The following is a 27,630-nucleotide window of genomic DNA, read 5'->3' on the forward strand; positions in this document are numbered from 1 at the left end:
TACCACATCATTTAAAAATTTAAATAATATGGCATTATGTATACCATTAGATCCAACAAAATAAAATCTTCACCATTTAAGGATAGTTCCTCCAGAGAGATCCTTGTCTCTGACATTTTCTAAAGGCACCATTTATTCAAGTGGGGAAAAAAAATACGTTTGCAAAAAGTGTCAAGAAGTTCAATATACAGTACATTTTCACATAACTAATGTCCATGCCCAAATGCCCAAACTATAGAGCTTGAAGGTTTATAATCCATTGATATAATCAAAAAATAATAAGAGAAATAATTCAAAGAAACATATACATTTACACATGAAACAATAGTCATGGTCGTCCATTTAATGAGGGTAGGGTTCATGTTAGAATAATCTGCATTTTTTACTGGCAGATTCAAACAGGGGAATATTTCAACAGATGGCTACAGACACTCTACCTTTTTCTACAGAATTCCACTGCTAAAAACATCCCAAAAATGTTATTAGAGACAGAATATCAGTTCTTACAAATAACAACATTCATAGGCACTGCAAATGCAGGCTATTGCCTAAAAAACCGAATGAGTTGTGTAACGAAACCTTTTCCTCTGCAATAACCAATCCTTACCTGGTAGAAGCAGGTTTCTAAAATATTGAGGTAGTTTACAATTCTGGAGGTTAGGACCTCCACAACTTTGGACCCATCAATTCACGATCTGCGGTCGAACCTTGGCTGGCGAGTTTCTGAATGCGAGAAGAAAATTCCCCTGCCTGATGACATTGAAGACAGTGAGTGGTCTGGCGATGAATTAAAGTTGTATGCACATATTCCATAGAGTAATGAAAAATTAATGTGAAAAATGGATGTATCCACCACATTGTACCTTCGTATTTTTTCATTTTCTTACTTCATTATTATTTTTTTCCCCCTTGGGCACTGAGGGAATGAGAATGCCTTGGACCATTGGTATAGTAGGGTTTACAAAATGTTAGCAGTGTCTCAATTTTATGTGAAAAGTACAATTAAAGCAGAACAATTGTTGCTCCCACCACAAGGACTTGCCGAAGTACTGCGAGAATGCCTTGAAAAGATTATAGGGGGTGCTTTTTGTTCTTTTGTTTGAAAATGTGTTCCGTAATATAAAAGTGAAAGAAATTTTAAATGTTTGTTAAGAGAGAAGGAAATAGTTTTTATCAAACGAAGCCATAATGTTTCTTATTTACGAGAGCAAACAGTAAACAATAAGTTAAAAGATATATGCAAAAATATTAGTAATCTTTTTCATTTTAGAAAAGAAGGGTCAGGGTTTATTTGAAAATTGAGTGCACTTTGAAGTCTTTGAATTTATGAAACCATTAGTAAACGTCATGGTCATAGTATTCCAAACATGGGAATTACTGAATTACGCAAACACACACAGATAAGAGCTAATCTACATGTCATGAAATTTTCTAAGCAGCATTGAGATCTGTCAACTGAGTGAGAAACTTAACAACAACAAAAAAAAATGCATAATACTAACCTTCTCATCAATCCACATTAAAGAACTTAGTTGATTGTTTAAAATCCGGACTACTACATCTAGTGGTGTCATCCCATCAATTGCATCAAGTTCTCCTCCCTAAGGAAACAATAAAGTAGGTTTCAACTGTTGGCATCTGTTGGGAAAAAACCTTGTTTAGGAGTGGAAACATTAAATTAGAGCATTTACCTGGTTGGAATTTAGGGTCTGAATAATTGATTTGATCTGTTCTGTCATCTGCTCTAATTCCCTCTCTATAAATTCAGACTGCTCGTACCTGTATCCAGCACCCCGGAAAAAAAAAGAAGAACAAAGGTGACATCAATATATTAGCAGAATCCAGAAAATTTTCCTCAAAACAATGTGTAACTTCTGCAAACATATAATGGCAACCTGAATCTAACCCATTTATAAACCGGGCGTACAACAGAGCTATATGCAGCAGTGGTACAGCCCAGTCATGTACTTGGGTCCATCAGATCAACTCAAACCAAATCAAAGAACTGAGTACTCACATTGCATCTCTTGTGGAAGCAGCTTCATCATCAAGAAGCAATCCACGCTCATCCTTGTAAATACGCTCAGCTTCTTCTTCCATACTTTGCAAAGCCATATCAACCTAAAAAAAGAAAAGAGAATTATACTCATTTACTGTATATCACACAAAATTATGTCTAGACATATGCATATTTGGGGGCAATAAAATACCGAAGTTATAAATGTTCAAAGACTAATCTCTACATTTCTAAAAACTCACTAGTATATATGCCTCAAAAAACAATTAAACACCAACATTTATACAAGAGATTTTGCTTTTCGAATATGGCCAAAGAAAGGATTTACACATTCCTAAGAATGCCTCCGATAATGACTTATGGACAATGTTCTTACTGCTACATTTTGGCAACTAGACCAACATAGACAAAAGACCTTACTAAAATACCTCTTGTTGATGAGTCTCAATTAACTCCAGTTGCCGCTCCAAGTTAGTTTGGGTCTCAACCACTTTTGCCACTTCAATCTAAAGTACAGATTAATGGCAAAACAAAATGAGTAGCCGTCAATGATGTAAATCAAACCATTTGCTAATCATAAAACACTATTCCACAACGAAAATGTGAAGATAACACCATCAATTTTTCCCCCCCACCTTCTTTTTTTTTTGTGCGCAAGCGAGTGTTGGGGGGAGGGGGGGGGGGGGAGAGGGAAGAAAAGTCATCTTCTTGCCAATGTAAGTAAGCAATAGAACTTGTGTTTCAATATCAATAAGGCATATGATACACCATCTCAGTAAAATTGTCAACCCATTGACATTGAGGGCAAATAACTTCCAATAAAATCTCATAAATGATCTTACAACATAAAATAGAAAAAATGGCTTTGTGAAGTTCATATATTTCACATTAATCTACAGTACACTATTCTTTTGATAACGGAAAATCAATTACCTCGAGCCTAAGAAGTACATCACGATTCTGCAAAATTCTCCGGTCCCACTCAGCTATCGCGTTAGCCTGCTTTCGGAACTTTCCAGTACGCTCTTGTAGTTCAGAATTCCACTCCTTGATGATCTTCAAATAAAAGAAACCAGAAAATAAAAATAAAATAAAATCACACCCTTTCGTGGAATAGAAAGAGCGAGAACAACAGGAAAAAATTAGAAATAAGTCTGATGAAAATGGTGACCCAGGTTTGCTGAAATAAATCTCTCACCTTTCTGCTTACAAAATAAAAGTAGCTTTTGATAAAAGCTATGTATAGGCCAATGTTATGGACAGAAGGAAGCAACTATTTAACCTAGTTTTAAATTCATATGTATTACAGATTAATCTTCCTTTTCCTTTTTTATTTTCCACATCTAGACTCTCTCTTTAAAAAACCAGTTTCCTTATTCCCTCAGTTCAAAGACAAAAAACACCAAAGGATTAAAGAAAGGAAAAAGAAAAAAAAGTAGTGTACAGTTTAGTATCCCACTTTCCTCTCGCAAGGTTACTGCCCACCAAGACTATATCTCTAGAAGTACCATTGTCCAAGATTCTTCTTTCCATATAAAGCAAAACTAAACCAAACTGGTATTTCATCTATAATATCGCAATGTAAAAACGACAAGACATGAAATACCTCTTCAACAGTCTTCCCTGTGATCTCAGACGGTAATTTTGGTGCAGTAGATACTGTAGTGCTGACACTTGAAGTTGTCCTATAGGACAAAACAGAACAGAAGACTATAAGCAGCAAATTCATATTTCTTGGAAAACCTTAATATATATATATATATATATATATATTTTATGTCGGGGAACCTCTCCAAGGCAGGGCCCTTCGGACCCACCCCTGTAAAGTAAACCTCGGTTCCATGCACCGCACCCTCGGAAGTTTCCCTACACGGAACTGGTTAAATCACTAGCTTTTCATCAGGGGGTGTGGCCCCAAGAAATTGTTTGCACCCATGAGGTGTTGAACCTTGGACCTTGAAGGGATAATACCTCAAGACCAAGGCCTCCACCACTTGGGCCAACCTCTTGGGATTAAAATATAATCAATTATTATCATCTATGCTCTCAATGGTATATAGATTTGAGAGACTTTGAAAATATATATATATTCCTCCACGATATTTTTTTATGAATAATAATTTATTGAAATAAAAGGCAAAGCCCTCGTACACAAAGAGTATACAAGAGATAGAACCACCCTATAGGTGTCGAAAATCCAAAAAGTTAACTAGATCTAAAAGATAGAAGAGGTGAAATTAGGAACATTGATTAAAGCCAAATCCAAATTAGGATCATGACCTCCTTATTCCAGCGCTTTAAATCAATTTTTGGCTCATTTTAGCTTACTAGTTAAGACAAAACATGGAGTGCCTAAGAACTTATATGAATCCCACCACTGCTTCACCAAGTCTACAAAACCCTCAGCTTTAATCCACATGTTTTCAAATTTAAACAAGTGTGGTCCTCTAGCTATGCCCCCACTGTCAAGCAAAATGGGAAAATGATCTCGAAGAAGACAGCATTGAATCAGATTTGGGAAATGCTCTTTCTCCTCTCATATTGCTTGTCCACTTCACAAAATCCAACTGGACGTCATTTAGTGCTTTGTTTTTCAAATAAAATGGAAGAAATTTCAAATACTACCTCCATAAAATGGTCAAGGAAACTTATTAAAATAATTCAAACCATTGAACTTTCAACAAATCAAAGTGCATTTAGGATAAAGTTTTTACTGATCAACTTTCCAAACTAGACAATTTTTCGGACATTCCAAAATGTAATACTGGACAAACAATATGAGACGAAGAAGTAAAATAAACAATTGAATAAAGCTCAAATTGTTGTGTTCGGAATGATTTTCAGTTTTGGCAGCTTAAGAACCTTTCATAGGCAGGACCAACATACAACGTCTGACTAAGCAAGACCTATATGATTTCGAAGCTTAAAATATAAACATCTAAGGGTCAAAATAGTTTTTAAATTAAGTTACTAGTTTATGAGTTATGGGCATAGTGCACAGGCGGACCTGAAATCTTATAAAATTCTGCACATAATTTTATTTTTCGAATTATTTTTTAATTATGTTTGGCCTACAATTGATGCAATGATTAGTGTTCACGTTCACATCAAGAAAATTCCTCTTTTCTTCTCTACCAAACCAAATCCTCTCCCTTCCTTATTGAAATCCTAAAAGCCTACCTACATTTCCTTATTATTTGTCACCGAATAACCTATTGAAACAACCCAAAAATCCTGATCGCATTGTCCAGAGTTTCCAGCAAGCAGATTCCTGATTCCCAGCCTCTTTCAACAACCAACATTCAATCTTTCCAAACCCTAATTCCATATACAAACCCTAAAAGTCTTTTCCTCTCCATAACAAACTACAAGATCATAATTTTTCCTATCCTAGCGTCCATGACAAGCACATGCAGACAGACCCTAATATGTCCCATGTCAAGGGAAGTTATGAGGACACGGAGAGCAAATAAACTGCCAAGAAAGCAAGATAAAGCAGTAACCTACCAAAAAAAAATTAAAAAATGAAAAGTAAATAGGTAATCTAGATTCCAGGAAAAAAAAAAGTGAACAAGTTTACTATTAAGAGTAAGCACACATACCCACTACTGGAGGACACAATAAGAGATGATGATGTCTGCGCACCAGTAGTGCTCAAACTGGGAGTTGTTGCAGCTGCAGAAGTTGAAGAGACACCTACAAAATCAATTTGAACAATCAAAGGATATTTGAACATCAAACAGAAGGTACTGCTGCTTGATCTAGGCACTTCAGCATTTAAACAAGTTGTTAATGGAAGAGGATATCACAAGTTAATAGCTTAAGAATCTATGACACAATATAACGCGATACGCAGATGCATATAAATTAGAAAGGTGATGAGCCATACAGTCCCACCAGCATAAACAAAGATAATGCAGTTAACACAAACATCATAACCACCTCCTACAGCTGAAAAACAATAACATCTGAAACACAATTAAAAATGCCAAACTCACCAAAAGTAGGCGCAGCAGTAGTCGAATGTGATTGCAAGGACGAAGCAGGCGTCGACGGTTTGCTAAACGCAAAGCCCGTAAAAGCTCCTACATTGCCCGAAGAAAAGGCGGAGCTGGCTGCTGCTGCTGCTGTTGAAGCACTAGTTGCAGCCGAAGAACTCACACCAAATGCGGGCAAAGAAAATGAAGCTTGTGTAGCAGCGGTAGTAGTACTACTAGTAGTAGTAGCAGCTGGAGTGGAAGCAGTCGTGGTGGTGACCGTCGAGAACAACGGAGCCGTAGATGTTCCAAAGGACAGAGAAGAACCCTTTGTTGCAGGTGTGGTGGAAACAGCAGCGGCGGCCGAAGAGGCTGTGTACCCAAATGAAGGCTGAGAAGCTGAGGAAGAGGGTGGGACGAATGAGAAGGCAGAAGAGGTTGTCGTAGTCGTTGTTGTAGTTGAAGAGGAAGATACAGCAGCGGAGGGTGTCGTGGGTTTTGAAAAAGCTGAAGAATTTGAGAATGAAATCCCAGCGGTAGCAGAGAAAGGCGAGGTTGTGGTTGAACTTGGAGCTGAGCTTGAAGCGAATGGGAATGCAGGAGTGGTTGAAGCAGAAGACAAAGAAGAAGAAGAAGAAGAGGGAAAGACGGTGGTCGAAGTTGAAAATGGAGAAGCGGATGATGAAGCTCCGAATGGGGATAAACCTGTATTCGCTGATGAGGCTGTTGTTCCAAACAGGGTGGAACCAAAACCAGAAGTCGCCGCAGCGGACGACGTCGTTCCGAACAGAGAGGAACCTGAGGTTGGTAGCGCGGAGGACGACGTCGTTCCGAATAGAGTTGAACCAGAAGTTGGAGCCGCGGAGGACGACGTCGCTCCGAACAGAGAAGAACCAGAAGTTGGCGCCGCAACAGACGACGTCGTTCCAAACAGAGGCGAACCAGAAGTTGGCGCCGCAACGGACGACGTCGTTACGAATAGAGGTGAACCAGAAGTTGGAGCCGCGGAGGACGACGTCGTTCCGAACAGAGGCGAACCAGAAGTTGGCGTCGCAGAGGACGGCGTCGTTCCGAACAGAGGTGAACCAGAGGTTGGTGCCACGGAGGACGACGTCGTTCCGAACAGGAGGGAACTAGACTTGGGAGCGGAGGACGACGTCGTTCCGAACAAGGACGAACCGGAACCTGCCGCGGCGGAGACCGAAGTAGTAGCAGATGAGGCGGTCCCGAACAAGGAAAACCCTGAATTAGCTGAACCGAATGGGGACGAACCTGAGGTGGGCGCGGCTGATGAGATTGTCCCAAACGGGGAGGGAGCGGAAGTTGCAGAGGACGAAGACGGTGCAGTTCCGAACAAGGAGGCAGCGGGGGTCGAAGCGGAATTGAAGGGGAAGGAGAAGGAAGGAGCTGGAGAAGAAGAGGAAGTGGAAGTGGAGGATCCGAACCCGAATGGGGAAGAAGAGGTGGCGGTGGCGGATCCGAATGGGGGAGCGGAGGATCCGAATGATAATCCGGAGGAGGGCGGGTTCGAGAGGGAGAATGCGGGCGTGGATAGTGAAGAAGAAGAAGCCGATGAAGATCCAAATGAGAAGCCCGACATGGTTTCTCTCGCCTCTGGTGGTTGCGTGCGAGAGATTGCGGGGTTTTGAAATTGAGGGTTTTGGGGGGTAAAGCTGTCTCTAAGCCGGCCTTCTTCTTCTTCTTTCTTTTTCTCTCCTCTTTCTTTGTTTTTTTTTTTTTTCCTTTTTCAAAATGACTCTTTCCTTTAAACGACCAGCCTTCTGTCGTTTGCTCCACTAAACGCTGTCTATAATTTTTGGAAAAATTTCACTTATTCCTAAGCATAGACACTTCTACAATCATACAAGGTTTAAACATTTTAATGTCAATATCCTAACAATTTTCTCTTTCAATTTTACCTCTCCATTACCCACATAACCAGTACTAAATAAATTAGATTTTTTTCACAATTAAAAAACAAAACCCTAAGGTTAAAATTCATATGCAATCCGTATAAATTAAGATTTTTTTTTTTTTTTTTTTGCATTTTAATTCATATACAAGTTAACCAGTTGTATTTAGGTCAACTCTATACAACTTATTTATTGGGAAAAATGTAGTTTACCCCCTTGAAGTTTTATAGGTTTTTCAATTTTAACCCCAAAGTTCAAAAATTGACAATCTACCCCCCTGAAGTTTTAAAATTTGGCAATTTAAACCTTCCATTTAATTTTTCCGTCAAAATAGACGGAAATCTATGAAACTACATCATTACCCTCAGGCTTTTTACAAAAAATTTCCGTCCAATTTAACAGAAAAATTAAACGGAAGGTTTAAATTGCCAATTTTTGAACTTTTTGGTTAAAATTGAAAAATTCCTAAAACTTCAGGGAAGTCATAACAGTTAATTAAACAGGTTATGCGTGTTAAAGTTGAGGAATTTGAATTGTTTAACTAAATGGGTTGTGTTCACGTAACATCTTTGCTCCAAGTGGTATGACATCCCTGTTCCAAGTAATATGATATTGTCCGCTTTGGGCCAAGCCCGCACGGTTTTATTATTGGGTTTACCCCCAAAAGGCCTCATATCATTTAGAGAAAGTATATTTCATATAAACACATCATCTTTTCCATGTCCAAACAATGTGGGACGTCACAGTTCAGGTGAATTCATATCATATTGACCTGTGAGTTGACCCAATACGCCAACATGCATTGCCAAACCTAATCCATAGATGGAATGCAAATAATGAATGGAAAAAATAAATAAAATTGGGTTGTAGCAGGTGAAAATTAGAGAGGAAATAGTTGTATTTAGATTGTGTAACTAGAGGAAATTGTTCTATTTATATTGAGTAAATATGACCATTGAAGAACTTAACTGTTAGAAAATATGACCATTTGAAAAATATGACTGTTGTTGGAAAAGAAAAAATAGAAAAGTGACCATTTGAAAAATTATGTGCATTGGGTGTGCCTATCTTATAGGAATGTACACTGCATTGTAGACTACAAAAAATAAATGTAAAAATAAATAAATTTTGTGCATCTTGCATGATCTTCAATTATGATGTTGTGTGAGTTTTAGAGAAATTTAGGTACTTTAAGAGAGGAAATTATAGGATTCACCTATTTTAGATAGTTTAGAATGTAAATTGTAGAACTCATTTGTCCTAAACAAATAAATCTCGTAACTACTCCTTGAACGGCCTGAATTTGAAATTCAGATAGCAAGGGATCTCAATGCACTTCGCAAAAATTCAAAAAATGAGTTTGTAGTGTAATGCATATGCATTATTTTCTCTTGTGCATGGTGCATTGATATCTCCACGTCGGTTCGAGTCACATTAAGGGCAAACCTATAGAATAGCATGGGCCACCATAGCATGGACGCCGGATTCAGAAGCGTGGTAATATGTTACAATCATAAGTATTTCACATGGTTTAAGTGCAATCTTAATATGTATATACAAGCTATTAGACACCATCTCCTAACAAGCCAATTCTACCTGATGTTTGCATCAAATTCCTCCCTAAAACTATTTACAGTAGATACGGGCCATGCCATTATGAGGAGACATGAGAACACCACAACAAAAAGAAAGAAGAAGAACACCATCTACTGCTGTTTACTACTAGCCTCATGGGTTTTTAGCCACAACAAAAGAAGAGGATGAGGAAGCTATGTACAAAACCCATTTTTATATTCCAAACAACCATCACACCCCGCATTAATAGTGTCATATACCGGACAAGTATTCATCTTCTATTTGTCAAAAGTTGATGTAGCATGGTCCAACCAAAAATTTCATTTTCATCCACCAAATGCTATAACGGATCAAATCACATCAACTTTAGGAAAGGAAATGGAATGTGGATACTTATTAGGTATATAGCATTACTCCGGCCTGCACCGATTCTAGAAGAAACTAATCACAGCAGCCCTTCACTAAGGGTACAACCCAAAAAACCATTTCCTTCAATTTTAGCTTTTTTTATGGCAGCAACATCCCTTGCCAAATCGTCCCGTCGTAGCTCCATCTCCATCAAAGATGTTTTTGCAGCCTCTATTTGTTTGTCCAACTCATCCAACTCTTTAGAACATGCCTGGTATTTAGCTGTCTTGATTTCATCCACCCTTTGCTGCAACCATTCCACCTTGAACCCAACAGCAACTGCATCGGCTACATTTGTCTCCATGAGTTGAAGTTCATGGGAACAAAGGGTCTCCAATGTATGGGTGCAAAGCCGATTCACTACATCACCAATCAAGTCCAGGAAAGCCAACTTTGCTTCCAAACTCCTCAATATGCTGCCGTTTGTTATGTCCCCATGTTTCTGCAAAATACGTTTGATTATTGGGACATTGTGAGGAGAAGGGACATGTCTGTCTACTTCTACGCAGAGAGATGATAAAGGGGAAGTTTCAGCACTTTCTTCTTCATCTACTGCACCGAAAGCCTTAGAAGCTGCAGCAGCAGAATCATTCTTAGCCTCCTCTACAGAATTTGGACACATGGGTTTCTTTACTACCTCACCCTCGTCCCCTCCATCACCTACACGAATTTGAATAGCTCAGCATTAAGATTCCCAGAGAGAATCTATTTTCATCTCAGTTAATCGATTATCAAATTGACTGAAAATTCCCAAAAGCAGAGAGAAAGACATAGCTGTCAATATAAACACCATAACCATTATCCTATTACAAACGGTAATGATCAAGGATCTCAAACACAGTTGAAAAATGACGAACCTGAGGTTGGAGCCGCGGAGGACGACGTCGTTCCGAACAGAGGCGAACCAGAAGTTGGCGCCGCAGAGGACGGCGTCGTTCCGAACAGAGGTGAACCAGAGGTTGGTGCCGCGGAGGGCGACGTCGTTCCGAACAGGAGGGAACTAGACTTGGGAGCGGAGGACGACGTCGTTCCGAACAAGGACGAACCAGAACCTGCCGCGGCGGAGACCGAAGTAGTAGCAGATGAGGCGGTCCCGAACAAGGAAAACCCAGAATTAGCTGAACCGAATAGGGACGAAACTGAGGTTGATGAGATTGTCCCAAACAGGGGGGAAGCGGAAGTTGCAGAGGAAGAAGACGGTGCAGCTCCGAACAAGGAGGAAGCGGGGGTCGAAGCGGAATTGAAGGGGAAGGAGAAGGAAGGAGCTGAAGAAGAAGAGGAAGTGGAAGTAGAGGATCCGAACCCGAATGGGGAAGAAGAGGTGGCGGTGGCGGATCCGAATCGGGGGGCGGAGGATCCGAATGATAATCCGGAGGAGGGCGAGTTCGAGAGGGAGAATGCGGGCGTGGATAGTGAAGAAGAAGAACCCGATGAAGATCCAAATGAGAAGCCCGACATGGTTTCTCTCTAGCTCGCTTCTCGCGGGTCTGTACGAATGACTGGAGGGTTTTCGGAGGGTAAAGCGGTCTCTCAGCAGCATAGACTAGTAAGCTTGTTTGGGAAAAAGCTTGTTTGGGAAGGCCACTCTCCTCAACTTTTTTCTTTCCTTTTAGGTTGATTTGACACTACTAAAGGCATGTTTGGCATTGCGTTTGAAATGTCCTAAAAAGCTTTTAACACTAAAAAAATTTGTTTGAAAAAAAATATATTCATTTGATAAAAAAATTAGAAGTGCTTTTAAGGGTTCAAAAAACCTAAAAATAGTCAAAAACACATTTTTGGCAAAAGTTTCAAGCCAAAAAATATTTTTTAACTTAAAAGCTCTATTTCTCAAACGCAATCACAAACATCTATTAAGAGCACTAGCCACAGATATCTTATATGTCATTCTCTTCATTATATTTAGGAAAAATTTCAACCAAAAAAAAAAAAACACAAAACACAAAACTCCACTCACTTCAGATTCTTTATATTTAACCAACCTTCAATGATTGCTACAGTATTTTTCAATGTGTAGAAAACCAAAAGTGGTTTCCTATACATTATTTTAATATAAATATTTATTTTTTCTCTCTCTTCTTTCATCCTTTTGTCTTTAATTGAAGATTGTGTTAAGATTTTGTGAAAAAAGTTAAGGTAGGCATAAAGCTTGTATTTTGTAAAGAAATAATATTTTAATGATATAGGAAAATGTAAGGGAAACCATTGTAAAATATATTTTCATAGGAAAATAAAAAATAATTTTGTGCTCTAAACTTAAGAAAAAAAAAAAAAAAAAGCTATTGCTAATTTTTGCTCTCACTCTCATTACTTTTTATCGCCTAAAGTTTATGAGACGATTTCAAAAAAATAAAAACATATATATATATATATATATATATATACCAAAACAACAAATAAAAACATATTCAAATCCTACAAATGATAATACAATTAAAAGAAAAGATACACGGCTTGTCAAACAAAGGGCACACAAAAGTCTACCAAAGGAGATCTTTACCACTATCACGTGGAGTATCTAACATTGGGAAAGTATATGAGGAAAAGCTAAAAGAAGAGCAGGTGGTAGCGACCTCTTGAGTTTTGTTGTGTGTATGACGATTTAGAATCTATTTGAGATTATGTTTGAAAAATAGAGTTTTTAAGTCAAAAAGAGCTTTCAGATAAAATCTTCATTTTTAAATTTTTGTCAAAAGTACGTTTTAGCCATTTTTAGGCTTTTTGGACCCTTAAAAACACTTTTAATTTTTTTACTAAACAAGTACTTTTTAAAAAAAAATAAATTTTTTTGAGTATTAAAAACACTTTTAGGTCTCTCAAACGCAATTACAAATAAGTTCTTACACTCTTATCGATTGTAGTGACAGTCCAGCTGGCAAAAGAGTTAAGGAGACCAAGAGTATAAGAAATGAGTCACGATAAAGGCACAATTTTTTCGTACAACTTTGATCAAATTTTTTTCTTATTTTTTATTTTTTTAAAAAAATAAAATAAAATAAAATAAATTCTAAAGCAATAACATCATATGTGGTCCTTTTTTTTAAAAAAAAAAAAACAAAAAAAGGTCATTATTATGAAGAAAAAGACCATTTTTTTTTTAAATTAAAAAAAAAAAACCAAAAAAAAAAGGATCACATAAGATGTTATTGCTTTAAAAATTTATTTTATTTTTTTTAAATGACCACATAAAAAAAAAAAAGTTGATCCAAAATTGTGCCTTTATTATTTCTCATAAGAAATAATATGAGCAACTCTTCAATTAGTAGTGATGCGTCATGTGTGGTTTTTGACGATAACAACTAAAGAGGGAGGAGTAGGTGCTAACATTGTGATACTTTTCTGCAATTGTAAAGATCAAACTATGATTTTTTTAAATACTTAATTGCTTTTTTAAAATGGCATTTTTTGAAACCATAAACCCAAACGGTCCTTACGTTGGGAAATCCCAATTAAGCCGGTCTTAAAAACAAGTGAATGTAAATGTGTCACGTAAATAAAAATGTTGAGAGATAAACATGTGAGAATGCAGAATATCATTTTTTTAATTTGAAATTTAACTCCAAATATTATTTATCTTCTTTATTTATCTTCTTTTTTCTTTTTTCCTTTTCTGCTAAGCCAAATTACCAATCTTTTGGTTATGGTTTTTCCAGTTACTTCTCTGCATCGGGTATAGATTTTCGGTAACCTGGGGTCATCCTAACATTTGCCAAAGTCTGACGTGACCAAGATTTTTTTTTAAAAAAATAATAATAATAATGTCAGATATTTTGCTCTTTTAAAAAAAAAATAAAAAATAAAAATTGAAGAAGAGAGATATTAAAGGAAAATCAAAACTTAAAGTATTAGCACTAAATTTGAGGTATTAGCACCAGATTTTAGGCATTAGCACCAAATTTAGGATGATCGAATCCCTTTTGGGTGATACAATCCCTAAAAGGTTAACCTTCTTCCCCTAAATTTTAAAAACAAGTTATGAGGCATTAAAAATTAAATATTAACTCATAGAAATTTAACTAACAAAAAAAAAAGACAAATTTTTTTTTTATTATTTTTTTTTAATATATGTCCGACGCTAGGCAGCCGCATAGCAGGACTTCTCTGCATCATGCTTCCTCCTATAATTTTGCAATTGATTATTGATTCTATTAATCATGAAATCATTTTATTCAAAAAGAAAAAAAAAATTATTAGACCTACAAGGCTACTATTTTATAATTTGTTAACACATGAAATCACCTTTGTTTGACAAGATTTTAATAACCCATGAAATCTGGAAATGGGTAAGTTCTACCTATAAAATGAAAGGATATGAAGTTTTGAAACTCCGCCATCTCTGATGCACATCTCTATCGGCAATGACGGAGTTAGAGGGGAGCTACTGTTAGAGGGGGGCCAGTGTGGGTCATGGCCCACTTCCAGGCCCCTTCTAGTAATTTTTTTATTTTGATTAAAAGTACTTTTTAACTTTTAAATTTGTTATAAAAACAACATTTTTAGGTCATGTTTTTGTACGCTGCCTCCTAAAATGTTTTTTACTACAATCTGACCGCCCTAAAATTAACTTTTTAGTTCCATCCCTGCCTATCGGGGCATCCGCCTATGACAACAGTAAGAAGAGGGTACATTTATATTATATGATTGAGGAATGGTAGGTTTACAAACAAAATTTTACAAAAAAAACTTTTATAACATGATGTGGCACAACATGATTGGAAATGAGATAAATTTAACTTTTAAGAAACTCAATCATATTGTGCCACATCATGTTGTAAAGGGTTTTTTTTTTTTTTGTAAAATTTGTTAGTAAACCTAACATTTTTTTTATATGATTATATAGCCTTTTTTTGTTCTTTTCTTTTTTTTTTCTTTTTTTTTTCTTTTTTTTTTTTCCAGTGTTTCTTCATCTTTCTTCTGAATTCATTCGCCTAAACCCTAAAGCAATATAAAATTGAGACCAAAGAAAGAAAAAATTTGATATTAACACAAAAATATTCAGACATATCTATTAAAAAAAACATTGCTACATGGCCACATACTAGCCTTAGCTCCTAGGGGTGAAAAGGCGAGCAGCTACTAATTGTTATTTAGGGTGGTTAGGAAAAACTTCTAATCGTATTTTAACCAATAACTGCTAATTGTAACCGCATTTTCACCCTTACTTGCTCCTTCATGCATTCGGGGGCCAACGAGTAATGCTAAAAGTCCTTCTTGTGTCACTCTAAGAATAATGTGGCTTTAAAATCATCAGTCGGCTTATGATTAATCATTATTAGATTTTGATTAAATAGTAATTTTAAAAACCATTGAGTGACACAAAAGAATCTTCTATAATTACTCGGGTCAACAGAAGGATTTTTAGTTTTGGAAAGCAAAATTACATGTCAGAGGACCAAAAGCCATGAAAGCCAAGAGGAAAATTCAGGTGCTTGGGGACTTCAAGTCTTGCTACAAGTGCATCGTCTTCTCCAACCCTCTTAGGATCCAGAACCACAAGATAGCACCTCTGTATTGAAACCGCATACTGCCAAAAAAAAAAAGAAAAGCAATTTATCCTTTAGATTAAGGTGGAGTCAAATATGTTATTTTAATATGCTTAAAAACTCTCTAAATATTCATCTTTTGTGCTCGACATTGCAAATTTTAAGACAAAAAGTGCAATTTTAATTCAAATCGCAGAAAATGTATCATTTGTGAGTAATTTTTAAAAAATTGTATCTAAAAACATAAAAATTTATGTTTTCAAATCGCTGGCAAAGTGGTGTGTTTCTAAAAATGAATGATTTAAAGGTAAAATTACAATTTTAAAGGTCAAACTACAATTTTACTAAATGTTTAATTACCTTTATGAAAATCGTGTTTTTAGATCGCACAAACCCTAAGTATGACTAAGGGCCTGTTTGTGATTCCGTTAGAGAGCTTAAAAATTACTTTTAGTACTTAAAAAGCCGTGCCAAACAAAAACTGACTTGTTTGGTAAAAAATTTCAAGAGTGTTTTTTTGACTTTTTTATTCTAAAAATGATCAGGACATTTAATTTGCTCACCTCAACCACAAGAAGGTATCCATCGTCTTCTCCATCCCCTTTGGGAACAAAAATCGGCTCGCCGATAAATTTCCGGTGACTGGCCGACCATGTATGGACAGAAGTGTCTAACAAATCCAGCTTCACCACACTATCAAAGGGAAAATGTGGTAATGTTGGGCGAGAGCCGGAAGAAGTTGCTGCATAAATGTATGTGTTTTTGGTGCCAGAGAAGGCTGGGTTAATTACAGGAAAATCTGATGGCCTTTTCCATTCATTCAAGGGCTCCACACTACATTTTTGGCTGTTCCCATCAGCGTCTAATTGAATACACACCTGCATGCATGATGATATATTTAGTATACTGATGCAACGTAGGATTGTGGTGAACAAGAAAAACAGCAAGTAGAAGAGATAAATATTTCTAAGATTGTGAGACTATCACAAGAATCAAAGAAATCTTCTTAAAAACTATAGATTCTATCTATGGTTTAAGGAAAAACACAAAGAAACTCAACTCTGAGTAATTCTTATTAAACAAACTCAATAATAATCATAAACTGCATTGTTAAAGGCTATAAGCATATATTTATAGCCCAAGACTCCTAGTCCTAAAATAACAATGAAATAAAGTTGGTTTAGAAGTCTATGAAAGAAGACTAAACCAAATAAAAGACTAACAAAGAACCTAATTCAAAATGAAAGACTGAAAGATAAGATAGAATAACAAACTAACGAAGAAACCTAATAAAAGACTAAAAGATAAGATAAGATAAGATAAGCCATTCTAAACTATATCTGCATTATTCTCCCCAGGTTGAACAGAATTCGACCTCGAATTCGAATCCTCATTCGGCGAATCACCAGTGAATGGTACAAGGTGTTTGACATTGAAAACGTCAGATGTCTTGATATGACTAGGTAGGTTCAACCGGTATGCATTTGAATTGATCTTCTCTATAATCTCTACTGGACCAATCTTGCGAGCAGCCAACTTGTTATACTCACCAACAGAAAACCTATCTTTAGTTAACACAGCCCACACAAAATCCCCTTCCTCAAACTCAACGGCACGGCGCTTTTTATCCGCATCCTCCTTATACTTTGCGGTAGATTGTTGTAAATTTTGGATGGTGAACTGGTGACCTGCGTGTATCTGAGCTATTAAGTCCTCAGCTGTAGCATGTGGCCGCTTCAAATCGGGAAGAGGAACCAAATCCAATGGGGCACGAGGATTACTCCCATAAATGATGGTAAATGGGCTAAGGCCAGTGCTCCGGTTAGTGGAACGGTTGTAGGCGAACTCGGCTTGGAACAATTTTTGATCCCATGATTTGATATTCTCCCCCACCAAGCTTCGAAGTAAGGCTCCCAATGATCGGCTAACGACCTCTGTTTGTCCGTCCGTCTGTGGATGATATGCACTGCTGAAATCAAGCCTAGTATGGGATAACCTCCACAAACAACGCCAGAAGTGGCTAAGAAACCTTGTGTCGCGGTCGGATACGATAGACAATGGCAAGCCATGGAGGCGGTAGACCTCTCTGAAATACAATTGGGCGACATTCACCGCATCGGCGGTCTTCTTGCACGCAATGAAATGCACCATTTTTTAAAATCTATCAACAACGACAAAGATTGAATCATTACCTTTTTGGGTTTTAGGTAAGCCTAGCACGAAGTCCATGCTCACGTTGGTCCATGGCCCTTCCGGAATAGAAAGGGGCATATATAACCCGGCATTAGTAGCCGACCCCTTGGACACTTGACATATTCTGCAGCTCTTCACAAATTTGTCCACTTCTTTCCGCATACTCGGCCAATAGAACTGGTCCGCCACCAGTTGTAATGTTTTATCCCTTCCCATGTGACCTTCATAATGGCGCTCATGGATGATTTTCAACCTTAGACTACCTTCAGGAATGCATAATTGAGTACCTTTGAATAGGAACCCATTACACAAATTGAAGTCTTTTCGCTCGCCCGATGACACCTCCTCAATAATAGGACCAAAAAACGGGTCACTAGACAAAGAATCTTTTAATAATTCAAAACCGAGTACCTCCGTTTTCATGGTGATTAATAGTGATGATTTCCGTCTGAGGGCATCTGCCACTTTGTTCAATGCTCCGGACTTGTGCTTGATTGTGAAGTTGAATTGTTGGACAAAAGCGGCCCATTTAGCATGCCGAGATGACAATTTATGTTGACTGCTGAGATGTTTAAGTGCTTCATGGTCCGAGTACAAAATGAAGTTGTTGTAGGCGAGGTATGAGCTCCAATGTTTCAGTGCTTGTACTAATGCGTATAACTCAATATCATAAGTGCTATAATTGAGTTGGGCGCACTTTAACTTCTCACTAAAATAGGCCACCGGTTTGCCTTTTTGGCTGAGTACCGCTCCAATTCCTACTTTTGATGCATCACAATGCAACTCAAAAGGTAGGTCGAAATCTGGAAGAACTAGTAAGGGAGCGGTGGTCAATTTCACCTTGATCAACTCGAAGGCGGTGGTGGCTGCTTCACTCCACGAGAATTTACCTGCCTTCATGCATTCCGTAATCGGTGCTAAGATGGTACTAAAGTTGTAAATAAAGCGCCAATAAAAAGATACTAACCCATGAAAACTGCGGACCTCATGTAGTGTAGTGGGGAGAGGCCAATCCCGAACTGCTGCTATCTTTGACTCATCCACCGCTAACCCGTCCTTGGACACCACATACCCAAGAAAAAGAACGGATTCTGTCATGAAATTGCATTTTGCTGGGGCTGCGTAAAATTTCTCCTTGCGCAAGACACTTAGTACCTCCCTTACATGTTGAAGGTGCTCCTCAATGGTAGAGCTATATATGAGGATATCGTCGAAGTAGACGACTACAAACTTTCCAATGAATGGGCGGAATGCCTGATTCATAACTCTCATAAAGGTACTAGGAGCGTTAGATAAGCCAAACGGCATTACTAACCATTCGTAGAGTCCTTCACGTGTCTTGAACGCGGTCTTCCATTCGTCACCAACCCGTACCCGAATTTGATGGTACCCACTCTTCAAGTCTAACTTCGTAAATATTGTTGCCCCACTCAATTGATCTAGTAAGTCATCTAATCTAGGAATAGGAAATCTGTACCTTACTGTGATCTTATTGATAGCGTGGCTATCGACACACATTCTCCATGATCCATCTTTCTTAGGTGTAAGCAAAGCTGGAACTGCACATGGGCTCAAGCTTTCCCGGATATGTCCCTTGGTTAGTAACTCTTCCACTTGTCGGCTCAGCTCTTCATGTTCCTTGGGACTCATGCGGTAGTGTGGTCGGTTAGGGAGATTAGAACCGGGCACCAAGTCGATTTGGTGTTGAATGTCGCGAAGAGGCGGCAGCTCTTCGGGTAATTCTTTAGGGAACACATCGGCAAACTCCTCCACTAATCCCTTGATTGTAACCGGGACCTCCTCCTCCGTGGGAGTGCATTCCTTCCCAACTATGACATATACTTGATTGGAATCACGCATCTCCTTAATGAATTCCCTCTTAGCTAAGAGATTTTGGCCCGCCCTCTTAGAAGGTTTAGGTTTGTCTCCCGGGTTAGGCAAAAGAGTGAGTTTTACATTATCAACCAAAAACTATAGGTGTTCTTCCTTCCATCATGATGAGCATTCCTATCATACTGCCAAGGCCTTCCGAGCAATAAGTGGCATGCATCCATGGCCACCACGTCACACCAAGTTTTGTCTTTATATCTTGATCCAATTGAAAAAGTTACAAGGCAACGTTTGGATACTATTACCTCGTTTCCCTTCTTGAGCCACTCCAAGCGGTATGGTGTAGGATGTTTTTCTATTTCAAGGGCTAATTTTTGGACCGCTTCTTCCGCCACCACGTTTTCACAACTGCCTCCGTCGATTATAAGTTTGCATACTTTTCCCCCTATGGTGCATGTGGAGTGAAAAAGATTGTGGCGCTGCCCATCATCACCTTCCTCCTTACGAGGTGTTAAGCATATTCGCCGTATCATCAAAAGAGGACCGTCATCTCCGGATACGAATTCTCCGTCATCGTTCCCATGGTCCTCAATGGTGGTGTCATACTCCTCATCCGCACCTTGTTCATCGAAGGTATCTCCCGACTCAATAAGTAAACCCTTACCGTATTTGTCCCATTTTCGGCAATCCTCCATTCGATGGCCCGATTCTCCACATCGAAAGCATTTAGGGCCACTCGTAGTTGCCCCTCGGTTGGATGGACCCGTTGTGGTTGGGATCCGGTTTTGAGTTGGGGTTTGCGTGGGGCTTCGAGCCGTGAATGGCCCGCTTGATCGGTTTGTGCTTCCCCCGGTTCCACGGCCAAAAATTCTATAGGACCCTCGTAAGGCCGTTTTCTCAAGCAAGAGTGCTCTTTGATGGGCTTCCGACCCATTCTTTGGGTCAAAGAGGTTTAACGAGTCCTGAATTTGGTGACGTAAACCCCCAATGTATCGTGACACTAATTGATCGTCGGTTTCGACTAGATCAACACGTGTTAGATACTTGTAAAATTCTTCCGTGTATTCGTCCATGGACTTTGACCCTTGGCTCAAGTTTTGCAGCTTTTGATACATAGTTTGAGTATAATTATAGGGTAAAAAGGCTTGCCTCATATGCTTCAACAGTTTCTCCCACTTGTTGATCTTCGTCTTGCCTTGCCGCCCTCGGGATTGCTTCAATTGCTGCCACCATGCAGCTGCTCTTCCCCGAAATTTGGTTGCGACTAAAGAAACTTGTCGATCGTCGGGCACCCCTTTGAAATCAAGAATTTCTTCAACGGCCGCTACCCAATCCAAGAATTCTTCGGGTTGGAGACCCCCTTGAAATTCTGGAATATCGAGTTTGAAACCACTTTCCCATTGATTGGCTTGGGCTTGGACGTGGGGTTGATTCCCTTGTACTCCGTGCCTTGCAAAAGGATTCTGGGCTTCATTCTCCGTACGTTGTTCGTCTTTCTCCTCCGAGCTGGTCGGTGAGGGTTGTCGACGGCGCTCGTGGCGCCCCTCCGGATTGGCTGCTCGAGCATTGGAGGCTGCAAGTTGGGCCTTCAAATAAGCGACCATTTCCACCATGAGTTGCCACTGCTCCTCCGTGCGTGTTTCACCTACTACTTCTTCACGTTCATACACGTCCTCCAAATTTGCAAAGCGGTTGCCCCTTCTTCTTGTGTTTGGCGGTGCCATGGAAAGAAAACTGAAGCTCTGATACCAACTGATGCAGCGTAGGATTGTGGTGAACAAGAAAAACAGCAAGTAGAAGGGATAAATATTTCTAAGATTGTGAGACTATCACAAGAATCAAATAAATCTTCTTAAAAACTATAGATTCTCTCTATGGTTTAAGGAAAAACACAAAGAAACTCAACTCTGAGTAATTCTTATTAAACAAACTCAATAATAATCATAAACTGAATTGTTAAAGGCTATAAGCATATGTTTATAGCCCAAGACTCCTAACCCTAAAATAACAATGAAATAAAGTTGGTTTAGAAGTCTATGAAAGAAGACTAAACCAAATAAAAGACTAACAAAGAACCTAATTCAAAATGAAAGACAGACAGATAAGATAGAATAACAAACTAACGAAGAAACCTAATAAAAGACTAAAAGATAAGATAAGATAAGTCATTCTAAACTATATCTGCATTATATACACAATTATAATCGTAACGATTTGAGATTTTCGGGTGGTTCGATGTTAAACACAACCAGAAAAGTAGTTTTTTGTTTTTGTTTTTGTTTCTTTTTTTCAATCGAATGAGGAAAATGTTACAAGTGAGAGGGTTTTTCCCATTTTTGATTCGAAAGGAAAAGAAAATGGAAGATTAGTCGAGAATGTTTTCGGACACAAAGTTGGAAGTGGCCCATCAAACCATATTAAGTGCACAATACAATGCACTAAAAATAAGGCAATTAACAAAGGAAAACGAGAAAAACAAAAGTCCAATCTTAAAATGCTAGTAGCACAGTATGGGTTGGAAGCTAAATTCACTAGGGAAGAGTAGTTGATGTAACTTTAGATCACTAAAGACTTTCATGTAATGTAGAGATTGCTGAGTATACGTGTCACGTGTGTGAGTGAAAGAACAAAAAAAAAAGGGTGTTAAAATCGCCTCTCAGCAAAGTATATATGTAATGTAATGTAATATATATATATATATAGAGAGAGAGAGAGAGAGAGAACCTGAGAAAGATGAGGCAGCAGCTGATCATTTTCACCTTCATTGACGTTCATAGATGAAGGGTCTAGCTTACCGCTTTGCCAATTATATCCTGTCCAAAAATTTTCAAATTATAAACTCTTTCTCGTGGTGTTCTTAAAGGATTTGGCTAAGGGGTAGGCAAAAATATTTGTAATTTGTAGATTTAATTTCAAGTTTTTCATGAGAAAAAGAGAGAGTGAAACTAAATTTGGATTGTTTATAAAACTATACGAGATCTTCTACAATATTTTTTTTATAGCACTTAAGTCAAATCAATTCGTAAATATCACTTTATTTTCCCATTTAGGAAGATTGTGATAGTAGTTGTACTTTCTCTTGACTTAAACACGAAAAAAATAAAAAACGGGGTAATTTTTTAAAATTCTCAAAAATCCTAAAGGATTATAACCAACCAAACGATTTTTTTTTTTTTTTTTTTAATTGAAAAGGTAGGCAGTGGAGACCATCTATAGCTATTTAGGTGTGACCAAATTAAGTAACACCTGCTTGTTGGGAGCTTCACAAGAGAAGCTTAGACGATGGAAATCACATGCATTCCCTCAAGGCCGATTGCATATAGTATAACTGATCAATCCCATTAGGGTAATATTAGTGGAACTCAAAGTGGCTAAGATTAGTATTGAGAATTTCTATTTCTAGAGTTGAATTATCACCCTAGTACATGTCTTACCACTTAAAAAACTTCCTTAAGACCACTAAATCACCACCATTGATGATAACCAAACAGCTTGTTAATTCTTTTGTCCAAAGACACCCCCTTCCCAAAGAAAAAAAAAAAAAAAAATCCTTTAACACCCCCAGAAAGCCAAAAAACTAAAGTTATTGAGAAAAATAAAACGTACCAAAAACTTTATGAAAGTTGAACCATTGGTAAGAGCAAGTGGCAGCATGAATTTGGATGTGTAAATTGCCATGGAGATCCTTAGACTCAAAAGCATTGCCAACATGAAGCAACCAAAACTGTGAAGGAGCTTCAACAGGAACTCTCCAATCTCGACCAAATTTGTCAGGAAATCGAGGAAGCAAATATATGGGAGATGTTGGTTTACTTGGGTTCACTGATATTGCTGATATCATTGGGGAGATCCCACCCACTGCTGCCATTGAACCTGCACTTGCATTTTATATATCATATTTTTCTTCTTCTTTTTTTCCCCCAAAATCTTCTATAATGTAAAAGTACTGATTAATTGAATTATTATCAAATTGAAAAATTTTTCTCTAGCACTTTGCGGAGTTTATGGTTCTTTTAGCCTACGGGTTTGTTTCATCTTTTGGTCAGAAGATATAAACGCTTTTGATTGTTGTTACTTAGTTTTCCACTACATTACCAAAAAAAAAAAAAAAAAAATGACCATAAATTTTTCAATAAGACAAAAAAATAGTTTTAATTTTTTTTATTAAGAGTATTTTTATTACTGGGAGATATTGTTAATTGAGTGGTAGTTTAAGAAGAAATATGTGGGCATTTTCCTTTTAACTTTATCGTTGTGATGTGGCGTAAAAATAAAAGCAATTTTGAGTTTTTTATTTGTTAATGCTTTTACTTTTTTGCTTTTTTTTTTTTTTAAAAAAAAAAAAAAATCCTAAAAAAAAGTTGTAATCTATCATTTTCTTTTGGCTTTTGCTAACTTAATTTCAAGTCTTTTATTCCTCCCCCACTTATGAACCAATAATGATTAAAAAAAAAGAAAAAAGAAAAAAAAATCCTAAAAAAAAGTTGTAATCTATCATTTTCTTTTGGCTTTTTGCTAACTTAATTTCAAGTCTTTTATTCCTCCCCCACTTATGAACCAATAATGTTTTTCGACCAATTCAAATCATTTTACACTCCCATTAATTTAAATGATTAATTAATTAATTAATTATTATTTTTTTATCGATTAAACTTTTAGGACAACAGATAATTTAACTATAAAATGGACGGAGAGCTAGGTTATGTTAAGAATTTAATAATAAAAGCTGATATTTTATCCCGTCCTAAGCGGAGACAAAACAATTATTAAATATTGTATTTTTTTTTTTTTTTTTTGATGTTTGTATTCATAACTTTTTGTGTGGATTTTATTACCTACAACATCAAGCTTAATGCGATTGGCAAATAGTATATAATGAGTGTCGGTGAAGGCCCAATCATGGATCATTATGTGATCAGGGATGTTGAACTCTTGCTTCTTCAACAGCTTGAAGTCTGAGTCAAATTCTGCACAGCCCAATTATACCATAAAATTAAATTTACACTTTTTATGGTGGAAAACTCCAATTAACCCCCTTTCGAAATGAACCTCTTAAACTTAAAAAAACTCTCAATTTAATGTATTCATTTTTCTTTTTCTTTTTCTTTTTTTTTTTTTTTTTTTTTTTTAATTTCACCATTCCATTAGGATTTTTCATTAAATCATTTCAAAATTTCTAAAATACCATTGTATTTTTTAAAAAAATATGTATAAAAAATCTAAAGATTTAGGCATGGGTGTTTTTGTAAATTCAATACGCCTAAATCCTTGCAATTGTTTTTCTTTTTTTCTTAAAAAAAAAAAAAAATTGATTGGTATTTTAGAAATTTTAACACCGTTCTGTTAATCCTAACAGATGGGTGAAATTGAAAAAAAAAAAAAAAATTTACAAGATGGATACACCAAATTAAGAGCTTTTAAAGTTTAGGAGAATAATTTGCAAATGTGATAAAAGTTCATGGAGATTAAGGGTGCATTTGGGATCGATTTCGCAAAAATAATCTGCGGTTTTTAAGAGATATCGCAAAACGTAAGGTGTTTAACATTGCGATTTAAAAAATATTTAATCTAAAATAGGAAAAAAAATCTGCGATTTCTATAAACATGCTAAGAGATGCTTATTTGAAAATGCGCGAATTTAAACCAAAATTATAATTTCGCGAAACAAATATTTGATAAAATGTTTTTATTAACATGTTTACCAAACGCCATTGTGATTTTAAAAATTAGTGATTTCCAAACGCAATTTTTAAAATCACATTTATTGAATTCGCAATCCAAACCGACCATAAATGTTTCCTATATATATGAAATAAAAAGATAGTAAAGCATGCATTATGGAGGTGTTTAATTACCATAAAATGTAAAAGAACTGCGTGGTAGTAGCATGTCCTCTGCATTGCATGAGGCTGTAAGAAGTCTATTCATGCGAGCATCGATCTTATAATGAGACAACAGTCGTTTTGGAGGCATTTTAAATACTCCTGTAAAAGTTAACCAAAAACATAAATAAATCCAATAAAATCATACATAAATTAATGCATATTCTATTGGGGTGTTAGTGAGCCAAACAAATAAACTCAAAAAAATTTTCAAATTGACGTGGCATACCGTGAGTGGCAGATAAAAAAGAAGAAATTGCATTTTTTTTTTTAATTTAGAAACCTTTGCCACATCAGTTTAGAAATTTTTTTGGGTTCATTTGTTTGGCTCTCTAGCACTTCTCTATTCCATTTACTTTTTTTACCCGTGCCAGTAAGTTGTAAAATAATTATAAACCTAACATTTTTTTTTTAATAATATTCTTCACACCCATTTCAACTAACGGGACTTTATTGATATGTATTAAGTGGTTTTTTATGTCAATCACTTAAAAAATACAAAAATAAGAAAATGAAATATACTTAAAACACGTCAAATGGTATAAAATGAGTATAATAATTAAGCGTGAAAAGTAGCATTATTTAATATTTTTCTGTGATAAAAATGTTATTAATTCCAAATTTTATGAGTAGTAGTTGCATGTCATTTTACAAAATGAATGCAACCTGCATGTGACTTAGCTTCACCACATGCTTAATTCATAATTTTTTGTTTTTGTTTTTGTTGTTTTTTACAAAATGCTAATCTATTTAATTAATAATTCATATACATACCATACAAAATTGGCTTCAACAGGCCGGCAGCTACGTCCCATATATCACCACTATTCTTTCCTCTGTCCGGCAACGGATCACAACCGTCGATCACATCAAACCTCCCAACCGTATCCAACGTCCCAGATTCAATCTCATACGGCTCCCCACCTTCCCACAAACACAACACCCTCCCTCCCCACCTCAACACACTGGTATTAGCCACATTTTTCATCACCTTGGTATTACCAACCTTGTGTCCCCCTTTCAACACCGAAAATGGGCCCCGGTGGGTGAACCGCCACGTGTCGGTCACGGGGTCGTGCTCCTCCACCTGAGCATGGGTCTTCACGTACCTAGCCATGAACGTCACCTCCCTAGACACCTCATCAAACGTAAAGGCCCGAAGGTACCCGTGGCCATCCAGCGGGTGCACAGTCGAGCCATGGTCATCAGCAAAAAGCCCCGGTCCAACCAAATAATACGTGCCGGCAGGAAAGTCGTGAGGTATTGCACCGTCGACAACAGAAAGAGTAACCGGTTTCACTGTCTCCGAGCGTTGCGACACAAACAGAAATTGGTAGTCCCAAAATGCAGCCACGGAATCATCGAGCACAAGATTATTTGACGCGGTGACGGGTATAGCATGCGGCCTTGACAGTTTTACTGATGACGGCCATAACCGGTGCACTGCGGCCGGAGTTAGCTTCGCCGGGGAAGGGAAACTTGTTAGAATGATGTGGTGGGTTTTTGCTAGCATCTTTGGACAATAATTTTTGTACGAAGGCGGCATGGTTACTTGGTTTAAATAGTTAAAGATTTGTCATCTTTGTTGTAGGTCCACCCCTACTTGTGGCATATGATTTTTTTACTGTGCATGGTGGGGTATATATATGTGGCATATACACATCGTGGAAGACAATCAGACATGAAGAAATATGGAGAAGAATGTGGCAGACATATATATATAATGCTTGAGTTTTTTTTGTGCTTTTTTATTTCTTTTTGTTGTTTAATCTTATGGCGAAGAGTCTGAAGCCATATGCACCAATAAAAAAAGGTACGAAATCCATTAAAAAAAAAAAAAACATTTGGGCAAGATATTTACCGCATTATATGTTATTTTATTTTTAAGTTTCTTGTCCTTTCTTTGTTTGAGAGGACTTAATTGCTTTGTCTTTGTGCTTCAGATATTTTCCATGTTGCGTTTGTCTCTCAAGCAAAATAATAATTTTTTAAAAAATAAAAATAAAAACCAAGGTGTGGAAATAATTTACAAAATTTTCATTTTTTTCTTAATTTATTGGAAATTTATAAATTTATTGGAGTATTTTTGTATTATTGAAAAAAAAAAAATCAGGATTATTATTGTCTTTTTGCTGGTATTGGGGAGCATTATCAATTTTTTTTGTAGTTTTTCCAATTGAAACTTTGGGGGACATTGTTAATTAGATCGTAATAAGAACGTAGACTTTTCCCAAAAAAAAAATAAAAATAAAAATTGCAAAGCCACCTAAGGCAAGCAAAAAGACAAAAATGACCCTAATTTTTTTTTAATAAGACAAAAATACTCTCCAATAAATTCAAAAAAAAAAAAAA

General features: G+C 37.0%; 3 protein-coding genes across 3 annotated transcripts; all 3 read right to left on the reverse strand.

Moving 5' to 3' along the window:
• Window positions 1-288: 288 nt before the first annotated feature.
• On the reverse strand, window positions 289-7,686 carry LOC132177611 (nuclear pore complex protein NUP62). The gene is made up of 9 exons (XM_059590004.1): window positions 6,016-7,686; window positions 5,620-5,713; window positions 3,624-3,702; window positions 2,951-3,073; window positions 2,446-2,523; window positions 2,018-2,121; window positions 1,692-1,779; window positions 1,503-1,601; window positions 289-750 (listed from the first exon to the last, which is right to left on the reverse strand). Exons 1-9 carry the CDS (start codon window positions 7,592-7,594, stop codon window positions 658-660), a joined length of 2,337 nt encoding a protein of 778 aa, XP_059445987.1. The 5' UTR covers window positions 7,595-7,686; the 3' UTR covers window positions 289-657.
• Window positions 7,687-9,392: 1,706 nt separating this feature from the next.
• Window positions 9,393-11,459, reverse strand: LOC132177619 (nuclear pore complex protein NUP62-like). The gene is made up of 2 exons (XM_059590017.1): window positions 10,748-11,459; window positions 9,393-10,550 (listed from the first exon to the last, which is right to left on the reverse strand). Exons 1-2 carry the CDS (start codon window positions 11,346-11,348, stop codon window positions 9,928-9,930), a joined length of 1,224 nt encoding a protein of 407 aa, XP_059446000.1. The 5' UTR covers window positions 11,349-11,459; the 3' UTR covers window positions 9,393-9,927.
• A 3,808-nt stretch (window positions 11,460-15,267) lies between these two features.
• On the reverse strand, window positions 15,268-26,791 carry LOC132175033 (carotenoid cleavage dioxygenase 7, chloroplastic). The gene is made up of 7 exons (XM_059590435.1): window positions 26,053-26,791; window positions 25,252-25,380; window positions 24,232-24,363; window positions 23,003-23,269; window positions 22,121-22,209; window positions 15,937-16,251; window positions 15,268-15,414 (listed from the first exon to the last, which is right to left on the reverse strand). The coding sequence occupies exons 1-7, from the start codon at window positions 26,789-26,791 to the stop codon at window positions 15,268-15,270; spliced, it is 1,818 nt and encodes a 605-aa protein (XP_059446418.1).
• Between the last annotated feature and the right edge of the window lie 839 nt (window positions 26,792-27,630).

Source organism: Corylus avellana, chromosome ca1, assembly GCF_901000735.1.
Source record: "Corylus avellana chromosome ca1, CavTom2PMs-1.0".
Taxonomy (NCBI): Eukaryota; Viridiplantae; Streptophyta; class Magnoliopsida; order Fagales; family Betulaceae; genus Corylus; species Corylus avellana.

Bases quoted from the DNA above. Each gene is read 5' to 3' on its own strand.
- LOC132177611 (XM_059590004.1), bottom strand. From the start codon at position 7,594: ATGTCGGGCTTCTCATTTGGATCTTCATCGGCTTCTTCTTCTTCACTA. The intron at 2,524-2,950 runs GTAATTGATTTT...TCTGTACTTTAG, and splicing joins ATGTACTTCTTAGGCTCGAG to ATTGAAGTGGCAAAAGTGGT. The intron at 1,602-1,691 runs GTAAATGCTCTA...TTGTTTCCTTAG, and splicing joins AGACCCTAAATTCCAACCAG to GGAGGAGAACTTGATGCAAT.
- LOC132177619 (XM_059590017.1), bottom strand. From the start codon at position 11,348: ATGTCGGGCTTCTCATTTGGATCTTCATCGGGTTCTTCTTCTTCACTA. The intron at 10,551-10,747 runs GTTCGTCATTTT...AAATTCGTGTAG, and splicing joins CTCCGCGGCTCCAACCTCAG to GTGATGGAGGGGACGAGGGT.
- LOC132175033 (XM_059590435.1), bottom strand. From the start codon at position 26,791: ATGCTAGCAAAAACCCACCACATCATTCTAACAAGTTTCCCTTCCCCG. The intron at 25,381-26,052 runs GTATGTATATGA...TAACTTTTACAG, and splicing joins GTTGAAGCCAATTTTGTATG to GAGTATTTAAAATGCCTCCA. The intron at 16,252-22,120 runs GTTCTCTCTCTC...TCATGCATGCAG, and splicing joins TGCTGCCTCATCTTTCTCAG to GTGTGTATTCAATTAGACGC.